The sequence below is a fragment of the Oryza glaberrima genome, chromosome 2, assembly GCF_000147395.1.
Source record: "Oryza glaberrima chromosome 2, OglaRS2, whole genome shotgun sequence".
NCBI classification, from domain to species: domain Eukaryota; kingdom Viridiplantae; phylum Streptophyta; class Magnoliopsida; order Poales; family Poaceae; genus Oryza; species Oryza glaberrima.
Genome location: NC_068327.1, coordinates 5,763,473 through 5,777,216, shown reverse-complemented (window position 1 = coordinate 5,777,216; position 13,744 = coordinate 5,763,473). Strand labels below are relative to the sequence as shown.

At 40.0% G+C, this 13,744-nt stretch overlaps 1 protein-coding gene across 1 annotated transcript; it reads left to right on the top strand.

The window, feature by feature from the left end:
- Positions 1–10,031: 10,031 nt before the first annotated feature.
- On the top strand, positions 10,032–11,915 carry LOC127761692 (UDP-glycosyltransferase 73E1-like). Its single transcript, XM_052286018.1, has one exon. The coding sequence runs from the start codon at positions 10,103–10,105 to the stop codon at positions 11,603–11,605; it is 1,503 nt and encodes a 500-aa protein (XP_052141978.1). The 5' UTR covers positions 10,032–10,102; the 3' UTR covers positions 11,606–11,915.
- Positions 11,916–13,744: the final 1,829 nt, after the last annotated feature.

The window sequence follows — 13,744 nt, the reverse complement described above, 5'->3', positions numbered from 1 at the left end:
GCCAAAAAGCTTTGATAGTGTGGGTGATGTGGGAGATTGGATACAGCATAGAGAGTGATTTATAGCCATCAAAGCGGTCCAGCTCTTTTTTCTTTTTTGCGCCATTCTAGAAGCTTTTGTGATTATATCTATCTCGATATCTCTTCTAATCTTGGAGTATTATTATTGCTAACTACGAAAAACATACCTGCCTTTGTCTAGCTACTGTTTGGCTATGTACATCCTTTTGGTTTTGGGTTGCTCTGTTATAAGTAAAAGCTATACAATTAACCAACATTATTTTTCTATTTTCATCAGCATATTTAGTAACAGTCTAACAATTGACGCTTAGTTAAGTTATTTATCGAAATAACCTTCGGTTGCACCACAATTTTGATGTACGTTTGAGTACAACCACATCACTATTTATGGCATGGCATGATATTTTCCACACATGATCGCTACATCGAAACGTGGCAACGAACACTGCCAAACATGAACACGAGCTATAGTAGCCCGAGCAGATTAATTGGATGAAGAAAGGTTTGTAGACATCGAGGTGGTCCGCTGATGTCTTTTGTTTCTCTCTAGAAGCTTTGGTGACACTATTGCATCATCTATCTTATCTATGTATTACCGTATCTCTCTAATCTTTTCTCATTATAAAAAAAAAGCTCTACTCTTATATTATTATTATTATTATTATTATTATTATTATTATTATTATATGCTAAAAGTAGGAAAATTATCAACATATGTCTAGCTATGATGAGGTACTAAATAAAAAGTACATGATTCTATCAACAAATATCCCCATTTATACTCCTTCGCAAAGCATAGGAATGATTCTATTGCACAACACTTAGCTAGAGGTCCCCAAGATCAATTTTTCCTTCCCTTTCGCAGCAAGCGTTTGATGAATATAAGGACATGCAAGAAAATCTCCAATCCTTTACCCTTCAGGAGGTTAATGATTCATGGACATTCGTTTGGGGATCAGGAAAATTCACTTTGCGACCCTGTTACAAGCTCAGTTTTCTGGCTCTCACTCCCCCACCTACTATCAAATGGATATGGCAGTCCAAAGTCAATATGAAAATTAAGGTCTTTGGATGGCTCTTCTTCATGGACAGGGTTAATACAAGGGATCTCCTTGATAGAAAGCACTGCGTGCCACCCAATACTTCAGTCCTTTGTCTCTCTTGCTCAGCTAATGCCAGAGAAACTAGAGATCACCTGTTCTTCCTTTGTCCTTTTAGTGCGGCTTGTTGGAATCGTCTGGGATAGACATGGAACCCTAACTTGGATTTTCATCAAAGGATCCAGGCTCAAAAAGTGGCTGTCTTGCATCCTTGCTTTATGGAGCTATTCTTAATTGCCTCATGGAATATCTGGAAGGAGAGAAATGGACTTATCTTCCAAGGCATCCAGCCCTCATTGCAAAACTGGTTGATGAACTTGAAGTTAGATTTGAGCTTACATTTAATAGGGCTCAAAGAATGTTACAAGCCCCTAGTTCAATCATGGATAGATCAGTTGTAACTTAGATGTTTTTTTCCTTCGCTGTTTATCTTTTTCCTTCTTTGTACATACTGCTGGAAAATTAATATACCGTGGGGGCCTCCCCCACTGTCTTTGATTCAAAAAAAAGTACATAAATCTATATATCCATCATTTTTTTGTATATTTAATAATAAAAAGACATATTTCTAAACATGTTTAATAATATTCTAACAATAGACTATTAATAATGTTACTTCTAAATAACCTTTCAACACACCACTATTTTGGCATGCTTTTAAGTACAACCATGACATTGTTTTTGGTACGGCCGGGACGATATGCTCTAGATATGTTAAATGGGGCGAGTACAATGGCTGAGGCTGGGCCGGTGAGCAGTGGCAAATACAGAACTAAACTTAAAGTGAAGAACTGTTAGTGGGATCTAAAAGTTGAATAAAACTATCCATCAAAATGAAAACTAGTTTACCCTTTTATCCAAAATTAGATATGAACAAGATAGTAGATTAAAAAATGAATTTGTAATTATGTAAAATAGAAGTAAAAGACAAGAGATTAAAGAAATGGCTTACTATGCATGGGCTGCAACTCAGGCTTGGCTTGGCCTTCCAGGGCCGTGTATTAGCATCTGTAGAGAGTATCTGACAATACAGGGCCCTTAAAATTTAGAGACAATAATTTATTATTAAATTCAGTCTGTTCAAATATCTTTGAGGATATTTGCGTCGTACTTTTTAACTAATCTAGCTATGAATAGGGTTTACAAAATCATGCGATTATCACTGTTATCACATATAGTAATCTTTTTAGTTTTTGAATCACTGTAAACCTCGTGGTAACCGCAAAGTTTTTACATTAACCATGTTGTTATCGTGATAACTGTCTCACCATGGGTGATGGTAACCCCATCTAAAACGGTTTGGTGAATCCTGGCGATGAGCCAGGCTGAGGCTTGCTTTGAGAGCCTCACGTTAGAGCAGGTACAATAGCAGACTATAAGCCAGCTATAAACATATTTTGAGGAGATAAAAGACGAGAGAGAAGAGCAGCGGGCTACATATTTATAACCAGTTATAGCACGGACTCTAAGATGCACATGTGTATGACATGTGGGACCAGACATTAATTATGTAGTATATTTTTATAGGTAACTATTGTATGAATTGGCTATTAAATTGACTATAGATGATTACTATTAAACTTGCTCTTAGAGCCACACAATCATCATTGCTGGTCAGGGGTTAATTGTGTGATGTATGCATGTATGCTTCCTCGATGAAACAAACACATGAAGAACAGTGGAATGAAGACAAGTAGGAACCAATAAGTGATAGCATTGGCCCTTGCCAGGGTAACTACTAGCTAGGTGACTGTCCATATGTGAAAGAATGCATGACCACCTAACAAATTAAACGTGGGTAGCTCGGAAGAATCGGATGAAGAATTTCATGTCATTCATTCTTACAGAGTACTATAAATTGAATGGTTTAGATGAATGAAAACAAAGACAAGATTTGTATGGTTAGCACTTTAAAATTAAGGTAGAATTGTTGTGAGATAGTGGAGCGAAACAAATCTTACAATGGACGTATCCGGTGTGTTGTGCTCCATATGCTCTCTTCTTTAATACTCCTTACACCATCTAGCAGCTGGGTATTGCTCTGTTATTGTTTCTCCATGGTTGGATGCGCATACACTTCAGTTGTGCCTAGTTGTTACCATCACCGCTCATAGTATTTGTCGATCTTCCATATTTAATAGGAGAACATTGTCATAACCAAAACCATATTATCGATAGCGGTTGTTCCATAAGACCGATGGTAATCTCCGAGTTGTATTATGATTTATAAAATTACGGCTTTTATTTTACTAATACTTTTAATTGTGATTTTTATTTTTTTTGTTCTTTGCATCATAAATCTTTTATCTTTTGTTAAGATCTATGCTGCAAGGGTTAATTTGTTGAGTTTTCCTGAAATAAAATATTAGGCTCTCGCTTCATTGGAACAAATGCAATTGAGGTTAACATGAATTCTACTTATACATATAACATTTCCCCTATTCCTAAAAATGTGGTTACATGCATATTAACTTGTAATTTTCACAATGGTCTCTAGGGGTAGCACAACGAATCTAAGCGTTTGTATTATTTTATCTAATGATAATGTCGGTAGATTTTTTTACTTATAGTATAAATCGATGATTTAGATTGTTCTACTAATAATAAGCCTAGTACTAGAATAATACCAGTACCTAGAATACTACCAGTACCGGTAGAGATAAGGGTTTATCTTAACAGCAGTTACCACAGTAGTCGTGCTTCCCATAGCGGTTCGGTAGCACAAACAACTATTGAGTTTCATATGATCTAAAGTTTGTTGTTGTTGATAATAATTTATAAAATAAATAAATGGTTAAATTGTGATATTCAAGATCGATTCTATGTCTTACGATATATCTGTCGTAAAATAAGTGCAGTTCTCGATCTAAATTTTGTCCCAAAATAAGTAAAATCCTATAGTGCTACTTGTAACTTGAAACAACCCGGAAATTTAAGCTATTTTAAAAATTAAAAATTATGTGGCATATATCACTAATTAATTAGTTAACTAGCAAAATTATTGGAAATAAGAATAAGCCACTCAAAATTTATGAAATTCACATCCGTCGAAGTTAAAAGAAACAAACAATGTCCAATATACAACCACAATATACAACAACAATATAGTAGTAATAATTGGAAATATAGTACAGCATCATGGACGCCGTGGCGCCGACTGGCACGCCGACACCGAGCACGTCGACGGCGAGCCGCTCGTTTAGGAACTGGTCGGAGAAGTGCGGCCACGTCACGACCGGCACGCCATGGGTGATGGCCTCTAGAATCGAGTTCCAGCCGCAATGGGTGACGAAGCCACTGACGGCGCGGTGCGACAGGATGGCGAGCTGCAGCGCCCACCCGCGGACCACGACGCCGCGCCCCGCCACGCGCGCCTCCAGCGCGGACAGCCATTCTTGCACCTCCGGCATGGCCACCTCTGACACCTTCACCACCCATATGAACGGCTTGCCGGAGTCCTCCAGGCCATGGCCGACCTCGAACAAGTACTTGGGGACCTTTTGGATCATGTCGTTGAATAATTTTGTTTCCTGACGTTCTTCGTATATTCTTTTATCCAACCTATACATTTCTCCAATGCAAATAGTTGATCGATATTTCCATGTGATGTAGAATTACAAAAAAAATACATCTATTTATATTTCGCGTCGTACATGTGCTACTTGATCATCTGTGTGGGAAATAACTAATGAAGGACCGGGACTGACAATATATCTGGGTACATATATGTGATCTCCAAAGAAGGAAAACAGAGAGAGAGAGGAGATGGACGATGACGACAAAACAACGAAACACTTTACTCCATTCTAAAAAATTACCTTAGTCCTAAAATAACTATAGTTTTATGAGTAGAAGGATAAATTAACAACGAGGGAAAATCAACTAGCTGTTCCCTATCAAATGGGGGTGGTTGAAAGTGTGAAGATAGTTGGGGGTAAAATTAGAGGAAATTTGAATGAGTTATTATTAATGGGACAATTTACAAGTAACACTATAGGTTTTACTTATTTTAGGATGGATATAGAATAATATGTAAAATCGATCTTGAATATCGTAATTTAACCATTTAGTTCTTTTATAAATTATTATCAACAATAACAAACTTTACATCATATGAAACTTACTAGTTGTTTTTGCTAACGAACCGCTATGGGATGTACGGCTACTGCGGTATCCACTATTAAGATAAACCCTGATCACTACCGGTACTAGAATTCTAGTACTAGTCTTATTATTAGTAGAACAATCTAAATCATCGATTTATACTATAAGTAGAAAAATCTACCACAATTAATTTAACATATAGTATGAATAGACATTACCATTAAATAAAATAAGACAAATGCTTAGATTCATTATGCTACCTCTATAGACCATTGTGAAAATTACCAATGTTAATATGCATGTAACCACGTTTTTAGGGTTAGGGGAAATGTTATATGTACCCTCGGTTGCATTAATTTAATTTGTTCCAATAAAGCAATAGTCTAAATATTTTATTTCATGAAAAATCAACAAATTAACCCCTGCGGCATAGATTTCAACAAAATATGAAAGATTAAGATGCAAAGAAAAAAATAAAAAATAAAAATATTATTAAAATAAAAGCCGTCATTTCATAAATCATAATTCAATTCGGAGATTACATTCGGTCTTATGAAACAACCGCTATCAATTTTATGTTTTGGTTATGACAATATTCTCCTATTAAATATGAGGAAGGAGGTGCTAGCAACAACTGTGCACAGTACGAGGAAGGAGATACTGCCAACAACTGTGCACAATACGAAGAATGAGGTTCTAGCAACAACGGTGAACAACTGTAGGATAGGCATCCAACCATGGAGCAACGATAATTCAATAGACATGACAGAACGGACCAATACCCAACTGAGGACTATTAAAGAAGAGAGCATATGAAGCACGGCACACAAGCTGCGTTTATAGTAAGATTTGTTTTACTCCATTATCTCACAACAGTCATACCATAATTTTAAAGTGCTAACCATATAACTCTTATTTTGTTTTCATCTATCTATACCATTCAATTTATAGCACTCCGCAAGAATGGATCATCATGCAATTCTTCCGAGCCACCCGCGTTTAATTTGCTAGGTGGTCATGCATTCTTGCATATATTTGCTAGGTGATCATGCATTCTTGCATATATGGACAGTCACCTAGCTAGTAGTTACGTACTCGGTCAAGGGCCAAGGCTATCACTTAATGATTCCTACTTGTCTTTGTTTCGCTGTTCTTCACATGTTTGTTTCATCGAGGAAGCCCTGACCTGCATTGGTGATTTTTTTTTTTTTTTGCGGGGACCTGCATTGGTGATTGTGTGGCTCTAACGTGAGAAGCTCTCCTAACAAGCCTCAGCCTGGCTCATAGCCGGGGTTCACCAAGGCGTTTTGGATAGGTGTACCATCACCCGATGATAAGACGGTTATCGCGATAACAACACGGTTACCGTGAAAACCGTGTGGTTAACACGGGTTCATAGTGGTTTTAAAAACTAATAAGTTTACCGTACGTGATAACCGGGATAATGCACGGTTTTGTAAACCCTACTCATAGCAAGATCATTGAAAAAAATAGGAAGTGGATATCCTCAAACATATTAGAACAGACTGAATTAATTTTAAACTAAATTTAATGTCTTAGATTTTAAGGGCCCTGTACTGTCAGATACTCTCTGCAGATGCTAATATATGACCCTAGCAGGCCAGGCCTAGCCTGAGTGGCAGCCCATGCATGGTAAGCCCTTTCTTTAATTTTACTTCAATTTTACATAATTACAAATTCATTTTTTTAACTCCACTATCTTGTTCATATCTAATTTTGGATAAAAGGGTAAACTAGTTTTTATTTTGATATATAGTTTTATTCAACTTTTGGATCCCACTAACAGTTCTTTAACTTTAAGTTTAGTCATGTATTTGCCACTGCTCGCTGGCCTAGCCTCAGCCATTCTACTCGCTCCATTTGAGATATCTATAGTAAATATCGTCCCGCACAAAAAACAATGGCATGAATGTACTTAAAAGACAAAATTTACTACATGACATTTAAATATTATGGTCTTTGCTGCTAGATATGATAAAAACAAGGTTTTGCTTTTGGACATCCTGGAAACATTGTAGTAATTTGTTGCTATACATTGCATCGATTATTTTATTATTTCTTGCCTATTTGGGGAGAGAATCATTTTGAAAAGACCAAAATACCTAGTCTAGGCCAAGTTTAGTTCCAAATTTTTTCTTCAAACTTTCAACTTTTCCATCACATCAAAATTTTCCTACACACATAAACTTTCAAGTTTTCCGTCACATCGTTCTAATTTCAACCAAACTTTCTATTTTAGCGTGAACTAAACGCACCCCTATTTCGGTTTCCCCGGTGGGCGGTGGGTGACTGTCAGTCATTTTTTCACTCAAAATCAGTCAACCAGTCAAAATCCCCAAATAACCATCCCCTTCTCTTTCATCCTTCCATTCCAGTGATATGGGACAATGGCGGCGACACAACAACTCCCTCCCGGCGCGGCAGCTAGCGCTCAACGCGGCCGACCCGTCCGGCAGAACACGACGGTGATGTACCCGCACCCGGACGGTGATGTTCGTCGCCAACAACATTGTCTCGTCATCACCATCGGTGTCCGATCTCCCCGACGTTCTTGCAGCAGGGCACGTGAGGCGGGAGTGGAGGAGAAGGCGGTGGAGTCGGCGTCGGTGTCGGCACGGTCGGAGCTGGAGAAGCCGTAGCGTCGGTGGCGGTTCTTGATGATGAAGCTCTTGTATAGTAGAGGCTCTCTATGGCAAGCAACACTGCAACAGCAAGGTAGTTTACGGCTCTTGCTATGGCCAGCTAGCTAGGGAGAGATAAGGTACATCTCGTCGCGTGTGTGTGGTGGCCGATGCTCACCGAGAATGTTTGACAATTTCCTGGAAGAGGGCCGTGGAGTACTGCTTGATGCTCAGTGGAAGAAGAGAAGAGGAACTTGAAGATAAAGGTACAAGAAGAAAATGGTATAAATTACATTTCACACAACATGTTTCTCCTCTCCTGACTGTATATATTATTTTGTCGCTGGTAATGTCCAGTAGCTAATTACCAAGTTTCTAGAATCCTAAAAGCAAAATCTTGTTTTTACGATATCTACTAACAAATACCGTAATCTTTAGATGTCGTATAGTAAATTTTGCCTACTTAAAAACATGATAAATTTTAGCGGTGTGATTAAAGGTTATTTTAGACGTAACTTTATTACGGGTCTATTGTTAGAATATTATTAAACATGTTTAGATGTATGTTTCCTTTTTAATTATTAAATATATAAAAATTGGTGGATATATAGACATAAGTACTTTTATTTTTAGTACCTCTTTATAGCTAGACATATGTTGATAATTTTCCACTTTTAGCATATAATAGTAATTGAAGGGCCTGTTTATTTTGATGCTATTTTCAACTATATTATTTTTGGAAAAATTAAAAAAATGTGCGTTTATTTTGTTATCAAAATTGGTAAATACATAAGAAATTCTGCTAAAATTTTTGCAGTATTATCATCTTGCTAAAATTTGGTAAGGTTTATTTTAGTTACAATCTGAACAGGTCCGAAGATTAGAGAAGTTTTTTTTTGTTAATGAGAGAAGATTAGAGAGATAATACATAGATAAGCTAGATGATGCAATAGTGTCACCAATTAAAGCTTCTAGAGAGAAACAAAAGACATCCACGGACCACCTCGATGGTTACAAACCTTTCTTCATCCAATTAATCTGCTCGGCCTACTATAGCTCGTGTTCATGTTTGGCAGTGTTCGTTGCCACGTTTCGATGTAGCGATCATGTGTGGAAAATACCATGCCATGCCATAAATAGTGATGTGGCTGTATTCAAACGTACATCAAAATAGTGGTGCAACCGAAGGTTATTCCGATGAATAACTTAACTAAGCGTCAATTGTTTAAATGTTACTCTCTCCGTTTCAAAATATTTGACACCGTTGACTTTTTAGCACATGTTTGACCGTTCGTCTTATTAAAAAAATTTGTGAAGTATGTAAAACTATATGTGTACATGAAAGTATATTTAACAATAAATTAAATGATATGAAAAGAATAAATAATTACTTAATTTTTTTGAATAAGACGAATGGTCAAACACATACTAAAAAAATCAACGGTGTCAAACATTTTGAAACGGAGGGAGTACTAAATATGTTGATGAAAATATAACAAAATGTTGCATAAATGCTTAGCTTTTACTTATAGCAGAGCAACTAGCTTTTTTTTTCGAAAAAAAAACACGGCCTTTACATCGGGAAACTATTTTCATCCCTCGAGGGGATATCCCCTCGTTGTTTGCATGTCACTTAAATAATTATGAAAAAAATAAAATTAAGAAGATATATTAACATGTGATATATGCAAGTTTAAATTCAACTTCTACATCTCGCAACGAAAAAAAAATTAAACTATAACTAGTGAACGTATAGTCACAATCAAATTTATTTTTTTTGTTACAAGATGTAGAAGTTGAATTTGAACTTGCATGTTTGTGGAGTGATATATCACATGTTAATATATCTTCTCAATTTTTTTTAATTTTTTTCATATCTATTTAAGTGACATGCAAATAACGAGAGGATATTTCATTGAGGGATGAAAATCCACTCCCCCTTTACACCTAAAACCGAAAGGATGTGCATAGCCAAGCGCCCTAGCAGTAGCTAGCTAAACAAAGGCACAGGTATGTTTTTCATAATTAGCAATAACTACACTCCAATATTAGAAGAGATATCGAGATAGATATAATCACAAAAGCTTCTAGAATGGCGGAAAAAAAACAAAAACAAAAAAAAGCTGGACCGCTTTGATGGCTATAAATCACTCTCTCTATGCTCTATCCAATCTCCCAAATCAGCCACACCATCAAAGCTTTTTTGGCTGCCACTCGCACCGCTATCGTGCCCACCATGGCGCCCACGCTGGAGTCCGTTTCTGCTACGTCACCGCCGCCGCTGCCACCGCCGCATTTCGTCGTCGTCCCCTTGCCGGCGCAGGGCCACACCATCCCCATGGTCGACCTCGCGCGCCTCCTCGCGGAGCGCGGCGCCCGCGCCAGCCTCGTCGTCACGCCCGTTAACGCCGCGCGCCTGCGCGGCGCCGCCGACCTCGCCGCGCGCGCCAAGCTGCCGCTCGAGATAGTGGAGGTCCCGTTCCCACCGTCGGCCGCCGACGCCGGCCTGCCGCCGGGCGTCGAGAACGTCGACCAGATCACCGACTACGCCCACTTCCGCCCGTTCTTCGACGTCATGCGCGAGCTCGCCGCGCCGCTCGAGGCGTACCTCCGCGCGCTGCCGGCGCCGCCCAGCTGCATCATCTCCGACTGGTCCAACTCGTGGACGGCCGGCGTGGCGCGCCGCGCCGGCGTGCCGCGGCTGTTCTTCCATGGCCCGTCGTGCTTCTACTCCCTCTGCGACCTCAACGCCGCCGCGCACGGGCTGCAGCAGCAGGCCGACGACGACAGGTACGTCGTGCCGGGCATGCCGGTGCGCGTGGAGGTGACCAAGGACACGCAGCCAGGATTCTTGAACTCGCCAGGGTGGGAGGACCTACGGGACGCGGCCATGGAGGCCATGCGCACGGCCGACGGCGCGGTGGTGAACACGTTCCTGGACCTCGAGGACGAGTTCATCGCGTGCTACGAGGCCGCGCTCGGCAAGCCGGTGTGGACGCTGGGGCCGTTCTGCCTCTACAACCGGGACGCCGAAGCCATGGCGTCGCGCGGGAACACGCCCGACGTCGCCCAGAGCGCGATCACCACGTGGCTCGAAGCCATGGACACCGACTCCGTCATCTACGTCAACTTTGGCAGCCTCGCGCGCAAGGTCCCCAAGTACTTGTTCGAGGTCGGCCATGGCCTCGAGGACTCCGGCAAGCCGTTCATCTGGGTGGTGAAGGTGTCGGAGGTGGCCACGCGGGAGGTGCAAGAATGGCTGTCCGCGCTGGAGGCGCGCGTGGCGGGGCGCGGGCTCGTGGTCCGCGGCTGGGCGCCGCAGCTCGCCATCCTGTCGCACCGCGCCGTCGGTGGCTTCGTCACCCACTGCGGCTGGAACTCGATGCTGGAGTCCATCGCCCATGGCGTCCCCGTCGTGACGTGGCCGCACTTCTCCGACCAGTTCCTGAACGAGCGGCTCGCCGTCGACGTGCTCGGCGTCGGCGTGCCGGTCGGCGTGACGACGCCCGTGCTGCTGTTCGGCGACGAGGCCATGGCGGTCACCCGGGGTGACGTCGCGCGAGCGGTGGCGGCGCTGATGGACGGCGGCGAGGAGGCCGGCGAGAGGAGGAGGAAGGCGAAGGAGTACGGGGAGAAAGCTCGTAGAGCCATGGAGAAAGGAGGATCCTCGTATGAAAGCCTGACGCAGCTGATACACAGCTTCACCCTGCATGGAGCCAAAAACGCTCTAGAACATTAGAACAGTGGAGGTGCAAAGAAAAGCACATTTGAATCCACAAGTTACACTGTTTTCTGAATATTTTTCCTTTTTGTTGGCATCAGATTTGCACTGATTTACTTCTTCAAGTTATCTGTGTTTCTTATTCTCAAGAAGTTAATGGATAATGTAATTCTAAGCAGTGAACAGACTTTCTTCACAATATGGACTGAGAATCCAAGAAATGCATGCCTTTTCAGAAATCAGAATATTTCTAGTTGGAACCAAAGATTTGTTCGGTTTCTTTGTTTCTTGGCTAGGAATATTGTTGGCTTTTTCTCAGGCGACCAATTTCTGCACTACTTTGAAATTGCTCTACCTGAACATTTTATCTGGTTGATATCAGGGTATAAGGTTGTCAGCTTTGTGGCCTCTCATGTTTCACCTTGGGAGTAGCTATAAAGCATTCGACAGTTTTTTTAATGAAAAACTTCCAATTGTAACTACTATGTAATTACATTGTAACTAATATGTAACTGCAATATTAGTGATATGTATCTCATATATAGCTCTGAAAAATTGGATGGAGCAATTGGTTAGTTGAACGAGCATGCAAGCTGCATGTCTCGGGTTCGATCCTTACCGCGAGCATTAGGTTTTTTTTCCATTTTTTCCTCCACAGCACAAATCTCAAAGCATATCGTACGGTTAAAAATTCGACAGTTTTCACCCCTAAAAACTGTCGACAGTAGAATAGCAAATCCGTTAACGTTTGGCCACCATATAAATATATGATCACCTTGCAATGCTCTCCACAATCGGATCATCTGTATGTTTCAACGAGTCTGCCGCTAACAAGTGAGCTCAATGCTGCGACGATTAGATTTTTTTTTGGAACTAGTCTAATCAGATTTAAGTCACTAATTATTATTTTAGTGTTAGAGCAATACATTCATCGACACTGAAGCGTTCAATCTTAAGGTGTGTCGGGCTATTTTTTCGGAGGTGCACATATATAGAGGTAAAGTCCACGTGCATGAGTTATTAAGGGTGAGTGTATATGTGTTGTTAGTGTTTGTATTTATACTGTGTTTCTTAAAAAGAATAGTGAGCTCAGTGTTTCTATTCATCTAGAAAAGACAAAGAACTCTTTGCCACTTGTGATGCCTTCCTTGGATCTCTCGATCTAATAAACCAATGATGATCATTTGCTTGTTCTCCTTGTGTGTATGACAGTGCTTTTGTCATTTTCACGAGACAAAAGTCTAGATTGATTATTGCTTTGCAGGATACCTGCTGATGGCCTGATGATGCTATAAGTCGGTGCAATCAGATCTCTGTAGTGTTCCTGAATCCCTTTTCTCGCCCTCCACGTTCTCGATTGTATATTAGATCAGGAAAAAGGGTCTAATTCGCACATGTACATTTAAAATAGTTCCCCCTTGATAAAAAAAATACTCAGTTTTTTCTAATGAGACGGTAGGAGTGCGATTTTATTACAGGAAACATTTGATTATCTTGCAAAACTTGTACGATATATTGGCTTTATTTATAATTGGGTTTGCTAAAAGTATGGTACCACATTTTCCCTTTAATTTGAATCACTTTTAGAAAATACATGCTCAAGTAGATAATAAATTATTGTTAACCCTATTCTATCTACGTATTAGAAAAAATAATATAAATACTAAAATTTATAATGTAATCCTACAATAAGTTTTACATTAAATTTATAATGTATAAAAACAACATGATTTTTTTTAAAAAAATATAATGTCATAAATATAATTACTCCCTCCGTCCTAAATATATAAGTTGTCGCTCTAGCTAGGATTTGAATTTTATCTCCAAATTCTTGTCACTTTGGAGCTTTTTTTTTGTTACATAAATCATTTCCAATTCAAAATTTTCCCCATCTTACCCCCAACTACATCGTCACTCCCATCCATGCACTATTTATTTAATAGGGGTACTACAATATTTTCTTGTAAAACTCACATTTTGCCAAACAATCTAGATGGACAATAATTTTAGGACGGTGGTAGTACACATATTTATCCCAAGATTTAATTTAGCGCCACAAATGTTTGTCACCAATCATCGTCTTGAGATGATTATAGAGGTCAGGATTCAGTACTGTAGATACATTATTGGAAAGAAAAAACACACGAAGCTTGTGAT